General features: G+C 45.4%; 1 protein-coding gene across 1 annotated transcript in view; it reads right to left on the reverse strand.

Annotated features, from left to right (window-relative positions):
* The window catches only part of BLK (BLK proto-oncogene, Src family tyrosine kinase), a 45,772-nt gene extending 21,455 nt beyond the window's left edge, over positions 1-24,317 (reverse strand). Inside the window, exons 1-3 of the mRNA XM_027811595.2 lie at positions 23,824-24,317; positions 7,076-7,178; positions 4,920-4,968 (exon numbers count right to left, since the gene is read on the reverse strand). Of these exons, the coding sequence (XP_027667396.1) occupies positions 4,920-4,968; positions 7,076-7,177 (151 nt within the window). The 5' untranslated portion in view covers position 7,178; positions 23,824-24,317. The remainder of the gene's footprint in view (positions 1-4,919; positions 4,969-7,075; positions 7,179-23,823) is intronic.
* Positions 24,318-25,198: the final 881 nt, after the last annotated feature.

The raw sequence follows: 25,198 nt of genomic DNA on the forward strand, positions 1-25,198 counted from the left end.
GCTACTGAAGCAGAAATGAGCAGCTATTTTGAGGCAGATAAAACTTTATAAAGAGGATCATCTCACGCACAAGACCACAAAACTCTAAACAGAACACGATGGTGAAACAGAAAAAAAAAAAAAAGAAAAAAGGAAAAAAAAAAAAAAGAATGAAAACTAGAAAGAGAAGAAAAAGAAAAAGAAAAAGAAAAAGAAAAAGAAAAAGAAAAAGAAAAAGAAAAAAGAAAAAGAAGGGGAAAAAAGGGGAGACCATTTGCTGCAGAAAGGTTTTAGCTTGTACACAGCCTAATTAATGCACCGAGATCGATGGACAGTCTATTATTAGCATTTTTCAAAACAGACCGTCAAGCCACAGTCTCTGTGTGACCTTTTCAAATAATGCCAACAGCAAGACAGCCAGACTGGCTCTTTGTCATCACAAGATAACATGTCTCTGGGGCAACTTGGGTTTTGTGTCCGTGCAAGGCCTGGCTGCTGCTCTGCTGGCAATTTATTGGAGAGGAGGGAGGAGAAAGGGTCAGCAGGGGAGGAAATGTAGCTTTGTAAACCAGAGCCCTGAGCAGTTCCCTTCAGGCTTGCAAGGAGGAACTTGGAGATCTGTGAGAGGTTTCAGCAGGGCCTCACTCACTCCTACGTAGGGGGAAAAGGATGATCAGTCACAAGGGGGAATGCTTTGAAGTCTAAAAATAGCTTGCATGGTGGGGGGCTTCCCCTTGGGGGATCTCAAAGTGTTTGGCATTAGTGATGTACCCAGACTCTTGTTGCCTCCTTGAAAAAGTTGTTATCGCACAACTTCTCTGACATGAAAGGTTTCTGGGCATGTGCCTACTGCGAGGTGTCCGCAACAAACATGCTCATTCATCCATGTGCACCATCCTGCTCCTCTTAAAAGTAAAACAATGTAGCGGTCACACTTTTGCTTTGAAAAATAGAAGCGAATGTGTAAACATCTTCAAGCACAGAGTGTCTGGGTATTCCAGAAAAGAAAATTAAAAATGTAGTTTTGATCTTGAAGCAGCTGATGTAAGCACGAATAAATGAAACAAACAAACAAACAAACAAACAAACAAAAAAAGGGGGGGTGGGGGTGGAGAGGGAGAAAGAAATGGCAAAAGATAGCAGGGACAAAAATATGCTGAAAAAATACTATGATCACCTCTTATCCCCTTCTCAAAATACGTGTTGAGAAACACTGCACACTTAAGTGAGCCAGAAGAAAAGCTCTCTCTGCTCATGCCAGCAAGACTTGTCGTCTCATGATGAAAGTGACTCTTCCCGTCTCTGAATCTGTCATCCCACCGAGAAACAGCATTGATAATACTTTCTTGGGCTATTTGATCAAGTTAGGTCATGAGTGACTCTACAGCAGAGAAGCTGTCGGGGCTTCTAGGAGTGACTGCTTTGCAGATAATGCTAGCAGCCTGGAGACTTTGATTGCGAGCCAAATACATCTTGGCTCAGAGCTGCTGTCAGGAAAGTTAGATACCAGCTCGGTTTGCATAGGCTGAGTGCCAGTTTGATGGCTTAATAGAAATGATTCAACCAGTCTTCCCACCACCACCCCGTCATGAATGGAAGGTCTTTGCAACTGTCTCATGGCTATGGAGTCAGGCTGAGACCATGCCAGGGTCCCCCAGACAATCAGCATTTGGTTCAGAGCCATGCTAGGATGGTCCTGGGGTAAATGACAACTCCCAGCACATGTGCTGGCCGGCTGGGTGCTCTGAGCTATGAGTTACTGCAGCTGCAAATGGGTCCAGCTTTCTGTTTCAGCATGGCATGGATTGGCTCACCAAGATAAATGTGTGCTAGAAAAGGATGACTTCAAAACACCTGGCTGCTGGTGGCACACGGGCCTCATTGCTGCTGTCACCAAGAGGAACATCATTAGATCCCATTGGTGGAGATGCAGAAGACTATGGGCTGGGACTGTGGCATCTCCAGCTGGTCAGCAAGCCACATGTGACAGCATGGGAGATGCCTCCTCGGTCATCCAGGCTTGCATTGTGTGAGTGTTTTCTGCCAAATACCTTTCTGCCTTGTGTTTTGGCACAGTGAATGTTTTTGCAGATAATGTCTGCTTTCCTTATAAAATCATATCAGACCTAAATTCTTAATATTTTTATTAGAAAATCAGAACATTTTGGGTAATTCACTCTCATCTTCCTTCTCTCTCTTGCTTTTGATTGGGAATGCCCATTTTTGTTGAGAAGTAATTTCTTATTGAAAAGTCAGCTTTTTCAGTAGAAACAACCCCTCCTTTCCCCAGTTAGGCTGAAAACCACATTTCTGACAGCATTCTTTTCAAACTCAAACCCATATTCAAGAAACAACTATAAAAAAAATTTACCTAAGAGCTTTGATGTTAATTTTGAGATGCCTCAAAAGACCTTCAATTTCCAGAGCACACTAAGGTCCCACTCCCTGAAAATCAGTCCTATTCATATGATGATTAGCCAAAAGCAAGCAACAAGGTGGAAGAAGTTGCAGTTCCTTAATCAGAAGAAATGATATAGCAGAGAGACCGATTCTTTGTGCAGTTGCAGGTTATTAAAATACCTGAGGGCAAGCATGCAAAATGACCAGCTCTCTCCATCAGTGGTACATAAATCCAGCTGAGCAGCTGGCAGAGCAAGGGTAGGAGTTATTTTATCTATCTGCTATGTGTTATCTATCCAATGAGACAAGAGGGCAAGAGAAAATGGCCTCAAGTTGTGTCGGGGAGGTTTAAATTGGATATTAGGAAAAATTTCTTCACTGAAAGTGTTGTCAAGCACTGGAACAGGCTGCCCAGGGAGGTGCTGGAGTCATCATGCCTGGAGGGATTTAAGATGTGTTGCTATAGGATGTGGTTTAGTGGTGGCCTTGGCAGTCCTGGGTTAATGGTTGGACTTGATGATCTTAAAGGTCTTTTTCAACCTAAACAATTCTATGACACTATGACTGCAAGCAAATAGAGCTATTGTGTTTGGTGGCACCAACATGGGCCAGGACTTTGCTGTACTGGGGGCTTTAGAGGTGCAGAATTCAAGGTATATCGTGGTGAGGGCTTAGAGAACCACGTTAAAAGGAATGAGAGACTAACATGATGAAAGAACCCACTCCAAGTGAAAAGTGGATCAGTGATGCTGTCAAAATTGCAGCTGAATCCAGAGTTATGCACTCTTCCTGCCTTTGTGTTACTTCCATTAAGATAAATAATGTCAGGAGGAATTAGTCTTTTGTTAACGATAAATAAATAAATGATTTCTGAGGCAGTGGTGTGAAAGCTTGAAACTGAAACAAGTTGCACAACACTGAGATCAGAAAAAAAATATGCAAGGAATATAAAAAAACCAAGGAAGAAACAGGCTTTGATTTTATATTACATGCCACGCTTCCATAGTCAATAATTTTGCCTGACTGAACTTGAAGTGTTCCCAGAGGATATAATTAAGCTCTTTGATTTTTTTATATGATTGAATTGCCTGGATTTGGTGCCTTCTCTATCAATTCACTTGAATTACCTTCTTTCATGAGAGTATCTCAGCTGTCTCAAATATCTTGCACGGTTCCTCTCAGCCCTTTTTGCCACACAGGGCAAAGTCAGACATAGCATCATTTCTGGAAACTCAGGCACCAGTAGAGAAAGATAAGTTCTCCAGACTGTCAGTATGAATATTCCTCCAAAACTAGAACTGAACATAACAAACCAAAATATTTTTGAGACCTGGAAATGTCTAACACAGTACTTAATGCATTTTTTAGCATCTTTCCACTTCTGCCTTCTGGCACAAAGCAGAAGTAAAAGCAGCCTCCCTGAAGAGAGCTTCTGTTGTGCTTCTCACCAGAGTGAGAAGGTTGATAAAAAAACAGTGATGGCTGTTCAGTTGTGGAGGTAGGAGAGCACGGCCACTTGGAAACGTGCCATGAAAACAATTTCACAAAAGAAAGTATGGCTTCTGGGAGAATGGTACTTGCATGTAAATGCACCCTTATACATGTGATTGAAGAGCTACTCCTCCCATGAATTTGATCTCCACAAGAACTGTCAATTTTGAAGAATATTTTAATGTTGCAGGAGTCCCTCTGTCTGCCCTGTGGCAGAGACCCTCTGTCATCATCCATTGCACCTAAGGAGACCCAGCTCTGTTGCTCCATCATCCTATTTCTTTGCCACTCTGCTTTTTCCTTTCCTCAGGCCCTGTCTCCCCTCATCCTACATTTTTGCCTATGTAAGGAAATTTTACGTGTTGCTAGCTGCTTTGTTCCAAGCTTCCTCTATTCTTTGCGCTCTTCTAATTCTCTCTGTCTCTTTCCCTATCCTTAAACTTCAAAACTTCTTGGACAGAAATACATGCAATTTTCTGTCAGAGGTTGGGCAGAGGTAACAAAAGGCTTCCTGCTAAATGGCAATCATCTACCAAACGTCATCTGCGACTGGCAGATAATTGCAGAGGTGGATGAAGCCAACAAACAGTCTCCAAGCAGGGGCTCTGTGCAACCTTATTTTATACTCTTTCCTTTTTTCTCATTCTCTTTACAGCCTTTCTGGGCTCTTTGATGACTACTATTTCCTCTGAAATTTTCAACTGGCTGGATATAGCATCCACAATTTACCATGCTGCAAACAGGCCAGCAGACAGAGAAATCTCATGCAGTTGATGTTTCAGATCTCACTTTCCTCATCAATGAAGGAGTGCTTTTCCCTCTTAATTTCTTTGATGAGCAGGGGAAACTGGCAGCTACCAAGAGTTAGTGATGTAAACTGCATCTTCCAAAACACACTGATAAACCTCCCCGCCTGGCAATGCTAAAGATACAGAAACCGCATGCCTGCAGCAGGAGGGCTCATTCTTAAGACCTGCTGCTGGGGGACCACCACCTTACAAAACCCCACGGGAAGGTGAAAAAAACAGCAATTGAGCTAAGAATCTTACCTTGTACAGAGGCTTGGTTTAGATGAGAGATGTTGATAAATTGTCTGCCCTTTGGTAGAAACAGAAAGAACAAAGAAGACATTTATTACTTCGCTGTGTTTGCAGGGAGACCTGCTCTCAGCTTCACAGAGGAGTGGCAGTCTGATCCGGAGCCCAGTGTAGTCAGATAACAGCCCCTACATCTGGCTCTGTATGTGTCGTGATGGCTTTAGCACATTTTGCCATGATGTGTTCATAGCTGTCTTAACTATAAGCTTGAATAATCCTTGGCTCCCCTCTGAATAAAAGCATTAATCTGCTACCCACCCACTGAGACCCTGGTCTATATAACTCTTGTTCACTGATAACAGATTTTGGATCAATGGGGGATGAGACATGAATGACCCCATTGAGAAATGACAATTGCAATATCATTTGAAGCAGAAAACCAAGTCCCAAGGCTCATCAAATATCCTTTGCTCAGGGATATGTTCAGAAGACTGGAGGCAGTGACTATATCAACAAATTAAACAGAAGCAAGGTACTATAACTCATCTAGGCACACTTTTAAAACATGGATGTGGTCCCTAGTTTGGTTTGGTCCAGAACCTGAGGGTGGCCAACTGGCCATAGGCCACCTCTAATCAGCAGCTGGGATGCGACCCCCTTGTTTTGTGGGCTAAGAGCTTAATATCATGGAAACGGTCCTGTGGGCTCTGTTGGCCTCTACCCAACTACAAACAGCAACCCTGTGATCAGTCCAAGGTACAGTACCTAATGACTGTGGTGGGTCTTTGACCAGTACCAGGTATTTTTATACCCATGCAAAAGGTATAAAAAAAGGTATATAAAAAACTACAGTCTCCATATTAAAAACATCTAGTGTTTTCTGTCTGCACCACCATTTGACTCCTGCTTAACAGCAGTGGGTGGGTGGGGGAAGCTGCTCTCCCACTGCCCTGTCTAATTTAATTGAAGGAAATATGGACTTCTGGCATGGGAGAGCTTAGTGCCTGTGGCACAAAAAAAAAAAAAAAAAAAGTGTCAGAAGGTGATTGATGATACTATGTTTACACTGAGAGCAGCTCCTCTCCAGTGAGCCGGGGAGAAGGAAATTTAGGAAAAGGACATCTTCTTGGTCAATCTGACATCTGCTGTCATGAAAACTGGACTTTATAACCACAGGAAAACTCAGAAATGAAACTGAAGGAGTAAAAAATACACCTTCACCTGTCATCAAAAACAATGACAGGCAATTCCTCCCCCACTCTCAGAGCTCAAGACCTGAGATGGTTTTCACATAAAAGTTGTACCTAGAGTTTCTCTTGTGCTGGCTGCTGGCTGCAGTGCTGACAAGGGCAAGAAAAAACAACTTCAAGTCCCCTGTACAGCATCAGACAGACAGGCAAAGTGATTTCCACAGTTTAAACAAGGAGTTTGTTATTTGAGGTCTCCTAAATGCTGACACAGTGTCTTACTGATCTGTGTCCATGCAAGCAGAGGCCATATGGATTCAAAGGAAGAAGCAGATGCTCAGGATTCCTGATTCTCAGACCTACCCCAACACAGATTAGTTATAGACCCTCTTTAGTGAACCTCTTGTCCTCCTTAATGGTAAAGTTTCCACTGCGGTTTGCAGCTTTGAATCTCAGCCGGAATCTAGCACATCTTTGTGCCGTTTGCAAGTCAGCAACACCAGCCTGGGTTGCAGAGCACTGAAGGCAGCAGCCCTGTCTAAAAGATATGGCTACCAGCTTGGAGGACGTGCATCCATTCTTTTCTCCCTGTCTCCTGCCCTGCTCTCCAGTCCAGCCCATGCAAATAATTGTGCCAGGCTCAACAAGGCATAGCCTTTCTGAGCACCACCATCCCTAGCCCACTCAGACAATTTATGGCCATAACATATCCCCAAGGAGAAAATGTCCCCCTTTTTGACAGAATAAAAACCCAGAGAAAGAAAGGGTTGAATTGAATGGTTCACCCCGTATTAAGAAGCTTTTGAGGTGGAGCCAGGCATAAATATTTCTTTTCTGCCCTTTGAGCAACACGTCCCAATTGGTGACCACATTTTAGGAAACAGAAGTACTCAAGTTCCTTCTGGCACACACAAGCATGGCCTGCATCACTCCAGGCACTCACTGAGGATCCCATGAAAGGACACAAAACTGCAAGCTTACTTTGGGTGGGGCCGGCGGGGTTTTACTCTTGGTTTTTGGGTTGCTTCCAGAAGCGTGTTTCTCATGGGAGGTCAGCTGATTTTTGCTCCCGAGCAATCCCATCCTGGAAGGAAGACCAGAAATTACTTTTTAATGAGACCACTCTTGGGGAAAGGGGCAGGTACTGAGGGAAAAAACAATCTTCTTATTCATGAAGAAAGTTGGAGAAGATGAGAATTCAGGACAATGGGACAATGGAGAGAGAGTCTAAAATCATCCCATCTATAGTCCTCCTACTACACTGGACCTTGTGAACCTCACTGTTTCAGTTCCCCCACAACTCCGGTTTTTCACACTGCAGATGAGGCTCAGACAGACACTGTAAGTCACCAGAAAAAAAAAAAATGGACAGAAATGACTGTTTTGGATATGTCCCCACTCCAATGCAGAAATCCCCAGCTGGCACTGAGCAGACTTAGTCCAGTGGGTGATGCCACATGCATGTACTGCTGGAGGGTTGGGAGATCCTGGGGAATAACCCTGTGCTCAGGCATCCCAGGGCTTCAAGAGGGTCACATAGTGCCCAGGTCAAGAATGAGCTGTAGTCATGCTGCTCAGTGGATGTACTCATGCTGCTCAGTGCTTTCTGTAGGTCATGTCCCTCCCCTGCAGCAAAAGCAGCACGCAGATGTGGTAGCTATCTGCATGGTACCAGTTCCACTGTTCCTCATGCTTAAGCAGAATGGGCACACACTCAGCTTGTCCATAAAGTCATGGGACTTCATGAGACACTTCAGAGGACTGCAAGAAGGTTAGGGAGTCAAATACGATGTGGCTTGCACCCACCCTGCCTGTAAAGTGTGAGCCTAGTGCTTGACTCAGTTGCCCATGTGCAATGCTCTGGTACCTTTTGATGTGCTCTGGATTCTCAGAAGTTATGAATTTCCCATATGTCATAGTTTATGTTTCCCAACCGCACATGTGTGTGTCAGACCTCCTGGACACCTCAAAGATCACTAGAGACAAATGAATCAAACCCTTTCCATAGACTATCCTCTGGTCCACACCAGGGTTTCCACACTTGTGCTTGAGGGCTCACTTAACTTGCAGCCCAGAAATGTAATCTCAGCTCTGGTCAATAATTCTAGCATAATATTGGATCTGGGTAGCCAAGATAGCCAAACCATGACAAACTCAGCCTCCTCAACCCCCTGAAAAAGCAGGGAGTAGTTGAAGCCAACATTGCTGAAGAGCCGCTGGCATGAGTATATAAAGTATCTACACTGTCCAGCACCAAAGTCTGTCCTAGCCCCTGCTTTGAACCAAAGGCATTGAAAGGTGTGGACTACATGTCAAAAACAAAAAACAAAAATACCCAAACCAAACCAAAAAAACCCACCACCACCAAACAACCCAAACCTCAAATAGTCATAGCTAAGCAAAGACACACTGGCTCCTAACCTTGACAAAATACCTCAAGGTCTGCAATGAACATGGAGTATTGGGAACTGGAGTTCCAGGGACCAACGTAGTTAGTCAGTTCCCCCAAATGTCAGTCTGGCACTGTGTCGTGATAGTCAAGACTCCAACAGATGTGTTCGTAAAAGCTTTCAGCAAACCAGACTTGTGGGAAAAAATATTCCGGTAAAACAATTTTTTTTCTTTCTGGCACTTATCTAATATTTCAGAAACTGGGACTCTGAAATGAGGTTTCTAACAGAGCCATCCCAATATTTTAAGGTGTTATTTTTCTGAAATATCTTTTCCCTTCTGCCTCATTTTTATTTTCATTGATAAAGTGAGCAAAATGGAAGGAATTGGTGAAATCTTTCAGTATAGCTCATTACATATTTTTCTCTCCAATTAAAAGTTTTTCAGCATCCAAACTTCTCTGAGCTTTTCTTTGACCTGAGTTTACAGATGGCCCATCCATCTGTCACCAGGTCTCAGCACCACTCTAGGCACTGACAACACAGTTGGAGGGGAAGTTTCACCCACTAAATCAGCCACAGCATTTCCTGCAGCAAGTTGTTTTTAATTTGGCAGCCTCCCTTCTAGGTTGTAACCAGGGTTTGCTTTGCTTAGGAGATCTGGTTGTCATGCAGTGGCACATGATTTATTAAGTGAGCTTTTCACGCTCTTCCACTTGCAAATTAGTGGAAGATAACTTTGTGCCAGGATTTCTGATTCTGAATGGTGTTATTTGCCAGGATAGTAGGTGAAAGTAGCTGGAGTTCTCTTTTCACCCAGGGAAATGCAAGATATCGTTTTAAGTCAAGGTTTAAGGCAAGGCTGGAAGATGGACAGGTTTTAGATACCACTCATTACCAGTCGTGAAAGGCACAAAGCCCACCTACATGTTGGACATCTATCTACAGTCCTTGTTACTATCTCACTGGAGCATCTCGGGGTCTTTGGTATACTCTGCTCTCAAATGGGAGATACAGGTGTGGCAATTGCCGCCTTTTTGGCAGTTACAGGATGTAAGGTACAGCACAAAGCAGCGATATGCTTCGACCAGCAGTCACGTCACCAAGTTGATCATATGAGAGGCTTGATGGACCATCTATAGAATGGTGTTTGCACATTTTAGGGTTTTGAGTTGCTCCCAGTGTCAACACTGTTGGGACAGATTGGGAATGGGCATGGAGGAAGGTCAACCTCAGCAAGTCACATCAAGGGCTTGTGGCCATCCCAGCTCCTCTGGCAGGGGACAGTGCTCCTGTGTCCAGGGGGACATTGCAACCCTTTCTGCACCATGCTGAAACTGGGAACACCTCTCTGCACACTTGCACAAACTAAGCTTTCTCCCCACATGCATATGTCAAAAATGCATGGTGCAAAGCTGCGCAGAGCAGTGAAAAGTGTGTCCCAGCACGGCTGGGAAATGGAACCAGTGAAAAGTCTCCCACAAAGGTCACTCGCTCCCACCCATGCACAAAAGACTTTAGTACAGCTCTGTGTAGTTGCAGTGCCTATGAAATCTATGGGTCATGTTCTCCAGGTTGCCCCTGCAGCCTTCAGCAGCCAACACGACCATCCCTCATGCTGGCAGATGTTATACAAATTCCCAAAATAGTGTTGCAGACAAATGTTGTCAGATGCAGAGAGCTGCTGGTAAGCTCCCAGCCCACAGCTGGTGGAGTTTTCATTTTTTAAAGTCTTTTTTTTTTTTTCTAAAAAAAGGTGGCTGAGTTGAATGTATGTTGTTCTGCTGTGTTTCTGCTTCTGATTAATGTTTTTTAAAATTAGCTTCGCAAAAAAATATTTCTGAGGAAAGTAATGGATAGTAGCTCTCCTAGCCTTTTTTGTTTGTTTGTTTGATTGATTCTTTTGGGGGTTTTGGTTGGTTGGTTGGTTGGTTTTGTTTTTTCCCAGTGGAAAGGAACACTTGGGAGAAAACAGTAACTCAGAAAAGCATGAAAATTTCCTTTCGTTAATTTACATTTTTTCACATCTAAAAGTGTTTGTTTCTATTTAATAACTGAGTATGGGGAAACCTGTTTCCTCAACGTTACTTAAGTTCAAAACAAGAAAATTTGTAAAACAAGTTCTTTTTAAAGTAAACAGCAATCAAAACGGAACAAAAAAAAAATAAATTAAGGCAACACAAAAGCTTTCCATATGCTTGAAAAGCTTTGGCAAAAATAGACTGGCATAGCTGCTGGTAAGTTTTGAATAAAAGTATTTGACACAGAGTTCTTCCTGGGAGAGTCAAGCAAGCCTTTGCTGAAGAAGTCAATAGATGCCAGGACAGTGAGCTCTGTGTAGCATCCAGCTCTGAACATGTGTGGGACAAGCAGGCGGGTCGCAGGAACACTGGATGCTTGTATAGGATCTCTAAAACATGCTGTGTGCCCCATGTGCAGGGTGACAGAAGGTAATATTCGTAACCTTTAGAGGGGCAGTTAAGGTGACGTTTTAGCTAAGCTGAATGCAGGTACAGATGTGCCCACAGCAGTGGGTGAAGGGGAGGTCTTCTGAAGATCCCACCACAAGGCCCTGCTCCAGGAATGCTTCTGCTGGCATTTGGGCAATGTCTTCACGGTGGAGTGGGGAGGATGTGACTAAATGTCCTGTCACCTGCTCATCTTCAAAAAGGGCTGGAGAACATACCCTACAGAGTCAACCCACCAACCTGAACTCAGTCCAGTAAAGGTAGACACAAATCTTTGTTGACTACAGGTTTGGAGACCTGCCTTGCCCCTATGCTCCACATGTTTTGAGTGCCCCCAGGGTAGGTTAAAGCTAACAGGATGGTATCAAATTGGATCTGCTGGATGTACTTACATCTTTTGTTGCAGCAGATCAGAGGGTGGGATGGAGGTACCTGGGCTAATCCAAGCCCTGCAAGCATTTGCCCATCTCGTCTTTACGGTAAGCAGCCCTGCATCACGGGCACAACAGTTAGTGCGGTCGGCTGGTTTCCGCTATTAGAGCAAAAGAGCTCAAAGTTGTTTCTGATGTAAATGCAGCAATGTCTCCTGCAACAAGGATGCGGACGACACAGACAAATGGCCTTGGGATTGCATGGGTGGGTACAGGGAAAAACCAAGACAGAATCTAGCAGAAAAGCAGAAGTCTTAGCTCATCATCTGCCTCACCCCTACGAAACTGTGCCACGGAAAAACAGGTTAAGACCCAAGAAATCAAACAGTGTTTCACTGTGAGGGCAGCTCCAAAACCCTCCCCCAAGCCCAGTGAAATCACAAAATGAGCCCCCTTTCCATTCAGAGTTGAGGGTGGGCCCAACAAAGCATTTTCATAGTTCACCAGGACTAGGTATTTCACTTCATTTTAAAATGCCAGAATGTCTTCTTTTTAAAAAAACCCACCACACTTTAAAAGGAAATTTCATTAGAAACTCTAAAAAAATACTTTGAAAATACAGATATATGCAGTTTTAAATGTTTAATTTTTCTTTGCAAGTCCTCCCCTTACAGAAAGAATTGCTGAAATCAACTTGCTTTGGATACAATAATTTAACTATTCCAAATTTGTATTTTTGCATCAGCAAGAAGCAAAAACTTCAGTAAAAAAAATAATTTCCCCCAGTTCTAGGAATATCCCAGATGCATTAAATTCTCCTTTTCCTCAATAAAATAGCTTTTTAATGCAGCTCCTGACCTGGCACCCTTGGATTGCTTTGCAAGACACAAAACCAGAGAAATACTGAAAATCTTGGAGAGATCAGCTGCTTTAAAAGGAATGAAGATTTGCTACTGAAGCATTTTCTGCTTTCTACTTTTAATGGGTTTTGTTCAAGTTTTTATCTCTTTTTTTAAAATTATTAGCTGCTTTGTTGCTAGGAGGTGGTTAGCAGGTGGCTACAAACAAGTGTGCTGTGCTATAAACAGCACTGACCATGCAGAAGGTCTTTCTCAAAGGCAGAAGGTGGAGGCTATGGCCACTTTCCTCTAAGACAGAGCGGCCAAAGTCCTGCTGAAGACCCCTCCCTGCAAGTGGGAGGGCAGCGAGATCTGTGATACAGACAGTGCTGGGTCTCCAGCTAACATCAGGGGGACTTTCATAGCCAAAAGATGTGTGAGGAGGAATTGCAGCAATGCAGAAGTCCCCATGAAAAGCTGGAGAACCCAGAGCAAGAAGTATCATGGTTTTTGCTGGGGAATGAAGCAGATGTCTGGCTTGCATGTTGCATCCTTGCTGGAGAACTAGGAATATCCTACCAGCAATGTTTAGATCCCATCCGGTCCTGGTCTTTGTTGGATAAATAAACCAAGTTGTATTTGTGCTTGCATTGAGGCCTCTTTCATATGCTTTGGCCTGTGTAAAAGGTCTTTGAGGGAGCATGAAGGGCAAGCCTCAGGACCAGCTAATGCTGGTGAAATGCTAGTGTCGCTGCTGCAGGTCCCAGTCTTGAGCCCAGCCAGTGTGGCCAAACTGGTCTTGGCAACATCAGTTCCCTGCCAGTCCACAGCAGGTGGAGGACAAATCCAGGAGCTATGGGCTCCTGCAATTTACCCCTGGGTGAGGGCTACACATCACAGAAATGAGATTGGAGCCCGCTGGCTGATTTTGGGTTCTCTTGCTGCAGTCCTAGTCAGCTTGCCATCTCCATTGCAACTTAAGTCTGCCCTGAATCTACTGTCTTTCTTAGGCCATGCTTTGCAGGTGAACCTGGCCCAAGCAAACAAACCAAGCAGAAAATCTGGCTGTTTCAGGCCTTTCTGAATAGCTGGGACACCCCATGGGAGAAGGCTGTGTGTGAGGCTGCAGGGTAGCAGCACACAGATTTTCAGAACCCTGAGTTTAAGCAGACACAGAAAGTTACTTGAGGGGGAAGGGTTTAAAAAAAAAAGAAAAAGAAAATAAAAGATTCTTGCTCTCTCCAGAAGCAGAAAACAGCTGCCTGTTGCCAGAGTGGTCATATGCTAATGAAAACATCTGTCTGGAGGAAAAATGGCTGCTTACATTGAGCATTGCACCCTGCTGGAACCTGGCAGATGCTCAGCAAGAGGCTCCAGGCCAGGAAAGAGAGCCAGGGCTCAGGGTCCCAGAGCAGGGAAAAGCAACATGGCAGGCTGCTTATCCCACCTCCCTTAAACATGCTTTTCCCATGAGCTCGCCCCAGGCATTGCATCAGCTATGTGGGATGTCTGCTGGGGATGGCTCTGCAGGACCTCAGGTCCTGCAGAACAGGGAGGTGGGATGCACTGGAGGGGAGAGGGAGGAGGAAGATGGGGCCAGGAGAAGCAGGTACATCTCTTTGGGTCCCTGGAGCATCTCTGGGGTCCCTCAGGTGTGGGAAGTTTTGTCATGAAACTGCACTGCTGGATGGCAATTTCTGCAGTGGCTGGAATTTCAGCCCAAGTTTCAACTTAAATCTATCTGCTGCCCAACACACATGTAGGCCAGGCTTGTGGATGGACTATGGATGAGCTGGAGCACAGCAGGGAGAAATCTCTGCAGGCCATCCCTGTCTGACATCTAAGTTCTATGAAAGTGGGCACAGGCCACACTTGCTTGGCCAGAATCCATGATGCGCTGTTTCACAGCGCTTTGAGAGCACATCATGTTGGTCTGTAGGGATGTGGAGAGGTCCTAGCCCTCACAGCCCTGGGACAAGAAAGAGGTGGATGAGGTGTTCCTCCACACCTTTACATGTGGCCACCCACATTTCTGTCCTGGAGAAGGCCCTTCCTGGAGGCCCTGCATCCCAGAGGCTGCCTTTTCCTAGCAAGAGGGTAGCATTTAGTAGGACCCATTAGTCATATCTCAAGAGGAGCAATGAAGCTGGTGGTAGGCTGATGCTCAGGCACTCGTTGCTATCAGAGACCCCCTCCTTGGGTCAGGTCTCAGAGGGAATGATGCTCCCTCCCGCCAACCTCAGGCAAGGCAAAGGACTATAGGGAAAGATATACATCTCCAGTTTCCCACCTGGACACCTCCAGTCTCATGTCAGAAATAGCTACTGGATGTCAGAGCACTCACCCTACTCACCACAGCTCCAGCCAGCCTTCCCCACACATATACCCTGTCTTAACCCCCAGACCCTGGGGCAACAGAGAAGAATGGGAGTACCATAATGTGCATGTCTGGGACTTATTTGTCCTCTTCTCCTTTTGCAGTAAACCAAGGGAACAGCATCCCTGCAAACCACCCCTTGGGGCTGGATCTTAGCCGCTGCTGGGCAGTGCCCCCATCACCTCTCTACCCTACAGATCTTGGGGAAGAGAAACAGGGCAAGGGGGGGGGCATCACGTGAGGGAGGGATGGAAGAGAGGAAAAGGAGGCTTGCTGGGCTTCTCCCCACCCTCAGGGGAATGTGGATGGGGGTGGGATGTTCCCTACTTGCCTGCTTCCTACGCAGCTGCTCCTGGAGACACGATCCGAGGACAGACGAACCACTGGTCCGACCCATGACAGATGCTCCATGGGGCTGAGGGCCTTGCAGAATTTCTGTTAGAGACCTCTGGCTCCCACCACGTCCCCACCATCCATGGGACCAACTGCTTTGACTGTTACACCCCCAGACTGCAGGAGCAGCCTGATTTTGCAAATGCTTTTAATGGGCTTTCTTTTTTTAATCAGGTCTTTGTGTCAGAACTGACTCTTTTCTCCCCCCCAAGGATTCCTTGCTCTATTTTGAACATAAAAATGATCATCTGGGAGGGGGGTGGGGGGGTGGGGGAATTGCACTTCTCAGACAATCTGTCCAATGAAAATAGCAGTGGGGAAGGCAAGAAACCCAAAGAGAATCCAGACACAAAACCCAGCAAAACCTACAGGCTATTAACAGCTGTCATTAAAAACAGCTACAATGACTGTGAATGGGTTGTGTTTTCCAGTGTGCAAACAGCTTTGCAATGATCTTTCCTTTCTGTGATTAAAAAAAGGCCTTTTTTCAGATGAAATGCATCTTGCTCAGTGAGCCCCAACCCTCTATGAACCTACTCAACCATAGCAGTGTGGGCTAACGAATGAAGACCTGGACCTGTGGGTGTCTCTGAGGAAGTGACTTTCTCATTCTGCCTCAGCACCTTCGATAGGGAGACTGAAGCACCTCTGCCTTAGGATATAAATGTTGTATAAGAAGCAGGATTTTTTCTGCAGTCTCCTGAGGCTTCCCATAGAGTGCATAAAGCGCTGTCTTCTCTAAGGTGTTTTCTATGTACTTTCTTAAGCTGCTGCAGAGATGAGGCCCCCTAAAACCACTGTGTAAACCACTGTGGGTAATTTTTGCATTGCATGGGGCAGCAGGAGGGAAGGGACTCTTGGTCTTGGCCAACTCGAGGCTGGAATGACCTCAGATAATTTGTACTTCAGCTGCTCTCACTGAGAAGGACAAACACAAGCCGACATCTGCCGAGTGCGATGCACACCTAATGTAGAAAAGGCTTCATGGGGCAGATCTAAGCTGAGGTCAAAGCGGAGGACCTTTACCAGCCATAAGACCCAAGGACAAGATGAGGCTGGCTGAGGACATGATGCTGTGTGATGCTCCAGCATGCATACCTGATGCCCCAGCACTGCTTGTGGGGCTGTGTAGTGCTCCCCCCAGTAAATCCCCAGCAGATGCATTGCATGGAAGTCAGCCTTGGCTCTGCAACTGCTCTGTGCTCCTGACAAAGGAAGACAACCCCATGGAGGGCTACAAGGCTGTCTGGGCTGTAAGCGGGGGTCTGTGAGTGCTCAGAGTCGCTTCGTTCCTCTTACCCTGGAGGGTCAGAACAGGGTGACTCTGAAGACAACCAGAACAGACACCTACCCCATCATGCCTCAGCCAGGTGTCCTGCAGAGTCAGGTCTGCTGTTTGCATACCAAGGAGATACAGAAATGAGGAAGCCCTTGCAGACTCATCAAACTTCTCCCTTGCCGGCTTGCATTTTGCCTGCTCAATTCTCCTGCAGCTAAGGGCAGGGGAGAGAGATGGAGGTGGCTGGGTTGGGGCTGGGGAAGGAGAGGACAGCTTCAGGGTTAGCTGGAGTGCTTTGAGCTTTAGGGAAGGGGCTTGTCCTTTGGTGGAGTGTATCTGAGGTACCTGACCTTTCTTTGCTAAGAGCTTCACTTCCTATTCCTATGAAAAGGGAAGTTGTTTTTTTAGAAAGATGCTTGTCGTCCACTGCTGAGGTAGGAAAGAGGACCTACCATGAGGTGCTGCAAAGGCTTCAAAGTAAGCTAGTGGCTGCCAAGTCATCTTGGGAAACAGGGCAATAGCGTGGCAGTTCCAGACAGAAATCTGCTTCTGATCTGAGACACGTTCCTGATGCTGACAGTGGGGAAATCCAGCAGCTGCAGCCAGGCTGCTGCAAAGACCCTTCCAGCAGTGGCCACGGTTCAAGCAGGTCAGAAGCAAGAAGTAAAAATAAAAGGGATTAAATATGGTGTGTTCTGCCTGTTGCATCCCAGGAAGGATATTTTAGTATCTGAGATAGCCTGGCTGTGCCCCTACATGTCACCTGGGGCATGTCCCTTCACCCTTGTGCCTATTCTGTTTCCTGCAGGCTGGGCCATGCCCGGACCTGCATGGACCATGGCCATGAGATGAGACCTGGAGTCAAGAAGCCCAGGCAGAGAGTGACTTTCTGCAATTTGCTTACTCAGAAATCATGAAGTGACAGCTCAGGGATATCCTTTGAAAGCAGCTGGAGGGAGACCACTGAGAAAGTATGTGAAAAAGGGCAACAAAAAGAAGGAAAGTCTTACATAGAGCTCCCAGGTCACCCCAGATGGTCACCACCTGCCCCCTCTTCCCTGACCTGAAAGCCCAGGCTGTATTCTCACCCAGCCGAGTAGGGTCTGTCTGGCAGCGGTTTCCACCCTGCTTTCATACATCAGTCCCCAGATGTTCTCCAGTATCTTTGAAGGCTTCTATACAAGTGTGCAATCCTGAAGCTGGCTTGCTTCTGCTACCCTTCCCGGTTCCCTATAAGATATGCATGGAGACCAGAGGTCCAGTCCATGCAGTAAATGCCCATGAGCTCTTAGGTTTGCCTGTAAGACAGACCTCCGGGACCCACCAGTCCACAGAATGCAGAGAGTGACCAGAAAATGTGGCAGCCTCCCTCCAGATGACCCACAGCCCACCAGGATGTCCCCACAGCCAGACATCTGCATTGGTGGCCCACTACATAGCCTCCTTCTGCAGCACCACCCACTCCCACTGCATTTTATCCAGTTCATATGGAACCAAAAGTGTTCCTGTTAAGTGCCTGCCTGCAGAGGTGACTCCAGCTTTGATCTGAAACCACCATGAGGGACAAAGGCACCTCTCCTCTTGAAACTGGCCCCTATGGCTGCTTCCTTATACTGCTGCTGTGAAAGATGGGCAGCTCATTCCCTCCAGATCTTGTTTTTACGGTCTGGCCATGTTTTTCTCTTCCCTATTAAGAATGAGTAGCCTAATTCACCATCTGAACCTCCTGTTTCTATTCCTCTAGTATATTCAAAGTTTATTTAATGCAATGTGCTGTTGCTCCTGGAAGAAGCTGATGCACTATAACAGACCCACCAGCCTCCATTTTGAGCACTTAAAGACTTCGTGAGCTCTTTGAGGCAGCATCATGACTATTAAAATAGGCAACATCAGGGCTCATTCTCCCACCCTTCAAAATTTGGTCGTGGACTCGGCAGTCCTGGGTTAATGGTTGGACTTGATGATCTTAAAGGTCTTTTCCAACCTAAATGATTCTATGATTCTGTCCAAATCCCTTGTCCCCATCCTGGGCTAGCTCCTGGACTGTGTTTAGGAAAGTCTAGTCCCATTGCTGGGGAACCACCTGTTGGGTCTCTGCTTTCCAAGAGAACCTTTCCCCCTGATTTACTATCCTAAACATGTCACTGTGTTTGGGATGACACTCAGACACAGGTGCCTTGTCTAGTCCCAGGTACCAGGTCACCCTGAGTACAGGGTGGTGGTGAGCTGCCTCTTGTTTCACTGTTGTCATTAATTTTTGAAACCCATGGGCACTGCAGGGCTATCACTGGGAAGAGGGGGGAACTGAGATGAAAATACAGCAGTGGCTTCATCTGATGGTAACTGGGGGATGCTGTGCTGGTAGGGACCACAAAGAGATTTTGTCTGGCCCCACTTAGAAAAAGCCTTTTTGGCAGGAGAAAGTGACTTTTTTTCTTTTTCTTCTTCTCACATATAAAAGAACTAATGAGGTGAAAGGTAAACATTTTAAAACAGACACCTTTTCAGGTGACCTCATGGAAGTGTGAATTTCCACTGTTCAGAACAAGTACAACTGCTTGCACAAAAGAGCCAGTGGAGAAGCACTGTATCCCAAAGCAGGATCAGCCCTCACAAAAAACCTTGCTGGAGGAGGTTGTGGTCCTTGCTCCCAAGAGCCTGTCCATGCTGGACATGATTGTGCTGATTCTTCTCTCCTACCCATACCAGTCCTCCCTGCCAGGCTTCCTCTACACTGCTCATGCTATGCCTATGAGCTACTTGGAGAAGCCAAAACCCTACCTCAATATTATTTCCCTTTGCTAATAAAGAAAAAAAAAAACCCACAATTTTTTAATGCCTTATTCAAAAATAGATGAGCTTGACTTTCAGAATTAAAAGAATATTTAAACTTCCCTGTGGTGCTCAAAAGAGATAAAAATGTGGCAGAACAAGGCCAAATCTTGCAGCAGATCTATTGCAGAAGTCATTATTTATGGCACAGAAGTGATGGGGCTGATCCACATTCAGGTTACCTCATCTTTGATCTGGTCTATTCTATTCTATTGCATCAGAGCCACAAAAAATCATATCTCCTCAAGTTTCTTGCTTTGCCAGTGTCCATACTCTCATTAGCAGCAGCAATATTGCATTTAAACAACCTAGATTTCTTCCCACATAGCTAAGACCTCTCTTGTACAGAGCCCCATGTTCATGGTTCCCTTGTTATGCATTGGCAGCCCGCCAGTGACTTACACAGAATGTTTTTTGCCACTTTTCCACCAAAATTTCCAAGAAAAAAAGCATTCCATGGGAAATCACCACCCTTGGAAAGGTTCTGTCACAAAACTACCGTGCATATTGGCATCTTTTAGTGGAAAGAGAATAATTCCCCATGCAAGTCTGCTATATTAATGTCTCAAGCAGCTGCGGTCTTCTTCCTGTGCTTCTAAAATGGTGAAGGCTAAATACATAAGAGACAGCCAGGAAAAGCTCTTCAGATAAAAGTCAAGTTAAAGTTTTTATATCAGTTTCTCCATTTGCTTACTATGATCTTAGTTCTCCCTCCTTCTATCACGTATCGCAGGTGATGCCTTGATTTTTCCACAGATGAAATTTAACTTCTATTCAAAGCCCACTTCTCAAGCATTATCCTCCCACACATATATATTTTAAGATGTTCTGCCCCAAATCTTCATGGTTCCGAGCCATTCACCATTAACAACTATTCACTTAAATGTGGGTGCTATCACAGCTCAGGTACTGGGCAAGCAACTGGCTGGGCTGAAATAAGTCCTGCAGCTACTCTGCCCATGGCATTTTGTCAAGGTTTTTCTTTCCCACCCCAGGGTTTCATGGAGGAGTACCTTCTTATGAGGACACCTCATGTGACCCAATGGTCCTTCACCACTAGCCACCATAACCCAGGGAAGCACAAAAATCTGAGAAAAGGGTAGGTTGTGACCTTCTGTGTACGAGACACAGCTGGTAGTAAATTGGGACTCCAAGGACCTGGGCACAGAGCCGATCACCTCTTTTGCCTCTTGGCCATAAGAACCTTGAAGGATATGGCACAGAGTTTTTCCAACCTACCTTCATCCATCAAGTGTTGCATATTCAGCCATCAGTAAGGCAGACCAGACATCCCAGACAACTGAATAATTTTTCACTCTTCTCTCCTCATTAGGTAGGAAAGGATTCATTTGTAAACCATGTGTTTTCTATTTCTGCTCTGTCTCCGACATGCCTGACACACAGGACCTGAGGAGTCCTGCATGCTGCTTTTTGATCAGTAACACATTTCACAGTTTACAGAGGAGCAAAAATGATCAGTGAGATTTGGTCAAATCTAGAGAATAATTTCATGACTATGTAAATAAATAAAGAGGGGGGAAATGCAGGAGAGATATTTTGAAAAGCACATTTCAATTCAGAAGCCACATATATTTCACAGGATGGCAGAAATGTAGGACTGCTGCTAGAAGGTCATTAATCTGCTGGACCTACAATGCATCTGAGAGGCTACCTAGCTTGCACCTCAAGGCTTACAATGATGGAAATTCCCACCGCTCCTTGTCAGCCTATCCCAGCCCTCCTATTCCCACAGCCTTAACATCACTTCCTAATGATCAGCACTGATTTCCTTTACTGAAAGACCACCAACTGATTGTCCCGCCCATGGGGGACAAATTTATACCCTCCTTTGCAGCCGCCCTGTCAAATGAAGCAACATTACTTCTTGCAAAAATTCCTCATTGATCACACTTTCCACACCTTTGCTCAGCTGCATCCCTCTCCTTCAAACATTTATATTTGGTTTTGGAAGTTTGAATAGGCCAGCCCGCAATGTTTTCTGACTTAAAACTAACCAACATTAACAAAGGCAAAATTACTTTGCAAAACCGCAGAAACATTGTTCTGCTCAGCTGCAACTTTTTCTTGGAAAAATTATAATTAGAAACTATTTTTTATTTCAACACAAGAAACTGCTGTGTTTTGAGGTTTGTTTTTTAGAAGGGATTTTTTTTGGCTGGCCAGTGAAATGAATTCACATGGATTTAACCCTTCTATGGAAGACAGGCTGACCTGTGAGAAGCAAATGGCTTGTTCAGCATGAAATACTGTAGGCTTGGTTTACATTTGTATTGTGTATGTTGTGCCTTAGCATTTATTTTTAAGCAATAACTGAGATCCTGTATATTCCATTTTATATGGTGATGTACTTTCTTTCAAGTTTCACAGTGATGTCCAGTGGTGCAGCCACTTCTTCCACAACAAGCAGCAGGACCCCAAGGCTGCAATTTGTTGCCAAACCCTCTGCCAAGGGGGAATTGCATCTTTTTTTATCCCCTCAGCTACTTCTAATCTTGCAATGTGGTGTGAACCTAACAAGAAAGCTGACTTGCACCATGTAAAACGAAGATGTGAATGGAAACTTTGGAGCTACCGAGGGCTCCAGCAGGATTTAGCCCCAGGTGTCTTGCAAAATTCTTGCCTGTGATTGAACCTTATTTATAGGGGAGCTCACCCACATGGAGTCAATGCTTGGTTGCCTCCAGAGTCTTGTCAACCATGGAAGAGCAGCAAGGAAACTCCCCATTTTAATATAGAGAGAATGGAAAGAATGAGGGGAAGGAAGGAAGACAAATCATGATGAAGTAATGATGTGCCTAAGTGCCCCTGATCAATACAGTGCCGTGACCCCCACAAAACCCATGGTGACCTGTTTCCACACCGGAGTGAGATGACAAAAAGCCTTGTCTGCACTTAAACACAACCTCAAGACCTTTAAGGATTCTAATGTGCTCAAAAAGCTGCCACAGAGATTTAAAGGCTGAAAGGTCAGTCAGGAAAAAAGTCATGAAGCAGAAATAAAAGGGCTGATAGCCTTGTCTGAAACAAACACACAGCCCAAATTGTGCAGAAGTGGGATGCTCAGCCTGGGATATTGTGGGTTTACTTAACAGGGGCTGGGTAGCCCACCATCTCAGCTGAGAGCCCAGGGTATAAAAGCAACAGAACACCCCATGTTGATTAAGCTGAGCATGGAAAGTCATTGGAAAAGCAGATGAAGAAAAATCAGTAGCACCTTTGAGAAATTTTCACTTAAATGTGTCTTTCCTCCTCCATCAGAAAATTCAGCCTTTGCCTTTGTAACCCTCAAGGTGCAGCAATAGCCCTGTTTTGGCAGAACAAAACAAGCATGGGCCAGAAGTTGGGGTTTTTTCACAGGTTATTGTGCATCAGTATAATGATAATACTGCAGGAGGTCTGGGAGAAAAAACAAAATGTGGAAAAGAAATCACAAGCTCTGCAGCCCCCAAATATTCTGATAAAAATTACTTAAACCTTGATAGAATGACTAATGGAGCATACTAATGAGGGTGCTTTTGCTGCCTTGCAGCTGTCCTTTTTTTCCTCTTAATTTCCATCTGCCTTCTCTTCTTCAGCACGTACCAGAGCAGGGACATGTGTGTGCTCTGTGTGCAGCAGGAACATTCACTGCTGACAATGTACGCATCTTGCCCTGATTTTGCACTTTTACAGATCCATAATCAATTAAATACCACAGCAGCCCTGCAAGAAAGGCAAGAAATGCCCCGATTTCACAAGTGGGGTAACCAAAGCACCTGGAGGAGCATTGTCTTGCCAGGCATCACTGGCCACAAAGCCCCAGGCAAACACCTGAGGAGGTCTGAGATGCAAATGTCCCACAGTGCTGCAACTGCTATTCCCTCCCAGAAGTGGCACAGCAAAAAAGGCAGCTTCTGAGACAGCCAGACTCCGAGTCAGAGCACTGTGGAATTTTGAGTCTGGCCTAAATTCTAATCAGGAATGAAAGTTATGGACTTAGTGTTGACTCTGCACGTATGGGGATGGGAAGTGACCAAGGGGAGAAGCAGTATGTTCATCCTTCCTGTAACTGTTGGAAATCTCCAACTTGCCAGAAGCTTTGCCCACAACCAGCGTTAACCTGCCACTGGTTTTACCAGCTTGAATAGAGGAGCTGGTGGAAATAAAATGTTGCCTTCAAGGACACCATCTAACCCACCTTCAGTGGGGCAAAAGAAAGCAGAGATCCTCAGCCCCAAATATGCCTCTTGGCAGAAGAGGAATTAAAGCCTCAACCCTTCTCTGCACTGCACACAGCACCCATGGGTGCTGAGTCAGAGCCTGAGCATCCAAACTTCTACCTCCCCTTAGATTCAGATTTGGGTTCCTGATTTCACTTTCTCCTCTCTCTCTTCTTCCCAAGGAGTTCAGCTGCAAGAAACTCATTCACCCCCTGCTAATTAAAGGGCTTTCATCTACTTTTATTTTTTTGCAAGAGAGAGAGATTGGCCTGTGCCCACTGGGTCAGTGTCTGACTTAGAGCATCAGTCCCACCTCAGAAAGTGCCTTGATTTCAGCAATGAGGTGTTGCCAGGAGAGGAAGAGGTGCCCCCTGTCCCGACCCACAGCAGCAGTATGGCCCATTCAACATCCCACTCCCAATCTTTAAAGGCTTAATTACCATTGGTCCATAGATGGGCCAAATCTTTAAATACTCTAAGAAGATGCACCCAGTGGAGCTCTGGGAAATAAACAGGCAGCAGGAATGAAGCAAAATTGCCGGAAAATTGTTTGCACTTACCTGGTGAGTCCTATGTTTGGATTAAATCATATCCTGCTCGATCTTAATTGTCCACCAGAGTTAAAAAATCCCTTTCAGTCTGTGTAGTTAAGAACTCATGTTGATAATTTTTAATCCTTAGAGCATGTAGAAAGAGAAACCCTAATTCTTCTTGGTGTCGTCAGTTGACTGCTGTTAGTGGTTTCCTGTCGACAGCAGCTGAATGACAAGTTGAACTGGTTTGTTACACTTATAGCAATTAAGGGCTAGTAGTATAACCACACTGCTCATTTAGCACTAATATTAGAACTGTGTCTACCTTAGAAGAACTGTTACCCACAAAGGCTCGGTGGGCTATAAAAACTACCATCCCACTGCAAATGATGCCCTGAATCGCTCTCATTCAGGCTGGTGTGAGTTGAAAGTCATGCCTTGGAGCCACGGGGTATAAAAATGGTCTGCAAATGGGAGGAGAAATATGGGTCCTTGAGTTTTCTAGATTGGCCCATTTGCAGCTAAGAGCAGCCTTGGCCAATGGCAGGCGTGGAGGTATTTATTGCATGCGCTTAACCTTTGGGAGAGCTTATCTCGAGTTAGGTTCTAGTCTGAACATTTCCCCTTTTGTAATCATCTAGGTTACGGTGCTGTAATCTTACTTTCCATTTGAGGTTCTGTTTCTGCTTCAAATCTTAGCTGAAGAGAGTGGTTGTGTTCCTTTTCAGAGCTGGCTGCCTTTCGGCAAGGAGTACAAGACAGCTGCTGCCATTTAGGGCAATGGGGGCAGAGGGGCATGGGAGAGAGCTGAGAGCACATCCTGATGTCTCTTTAGAGCATGGATGTAAGATCTTGTAAGATCTGCCTTCCCTCTATTTTGTGCAATTAGTTACTTGATGTGTTGCAGAAAGCTTTGCCTGGGCTGAGTGCCCACTACTGACCTGGAACCGCTGTGGGCAGGGACCAGCTCAGATCTCACTGTGCTGGGGTTTTTGGTGCCTGCTGCCCGCAAGGGTCTTTGGGCACCGTGCAATACTGTGAAGCTCCATCATTCTCATTTACACCCTCATCTGCAGGGTTTCAGACCCACCAGCCCATCCGAAGAGTGTGTCAGCTACTGATCCTGCTGGATTTTGGGTAGAGCCTCTGCCACACCAAGACAAGCAGAAAGGCAAGCCAATCAAATCTTCACCAAATAGGACAACAGGGATCCTGCCTGAGGCTGACTGGGTGGTGGGCTGTTTATCAACTCTTCTTCAACATGAGGGATGGCAACTTTATGTAAGAGAACTTTGAATCTTGGGTCTCGGTCCTGCAGTTTCAGGTAGCATCCTTGGCTGACATAACAGCCTCCTGCTGATAGCTGTCTGGGGGATGGGCACAACATCCAAAGCATGGATCT

Source organism: Falco cherrug, chromosome 6, assembly GCF_023634085.1.
Source record: "Falco cherrug isolate bFalChe1 chromosome 6, bFalChe1.pri, whole genome shotgun sequence".
NCBI lineage: Eukaryota > Metazoa > Chordata > Aves > Falconiformes > Falconidae > Falco > Falco cherrug.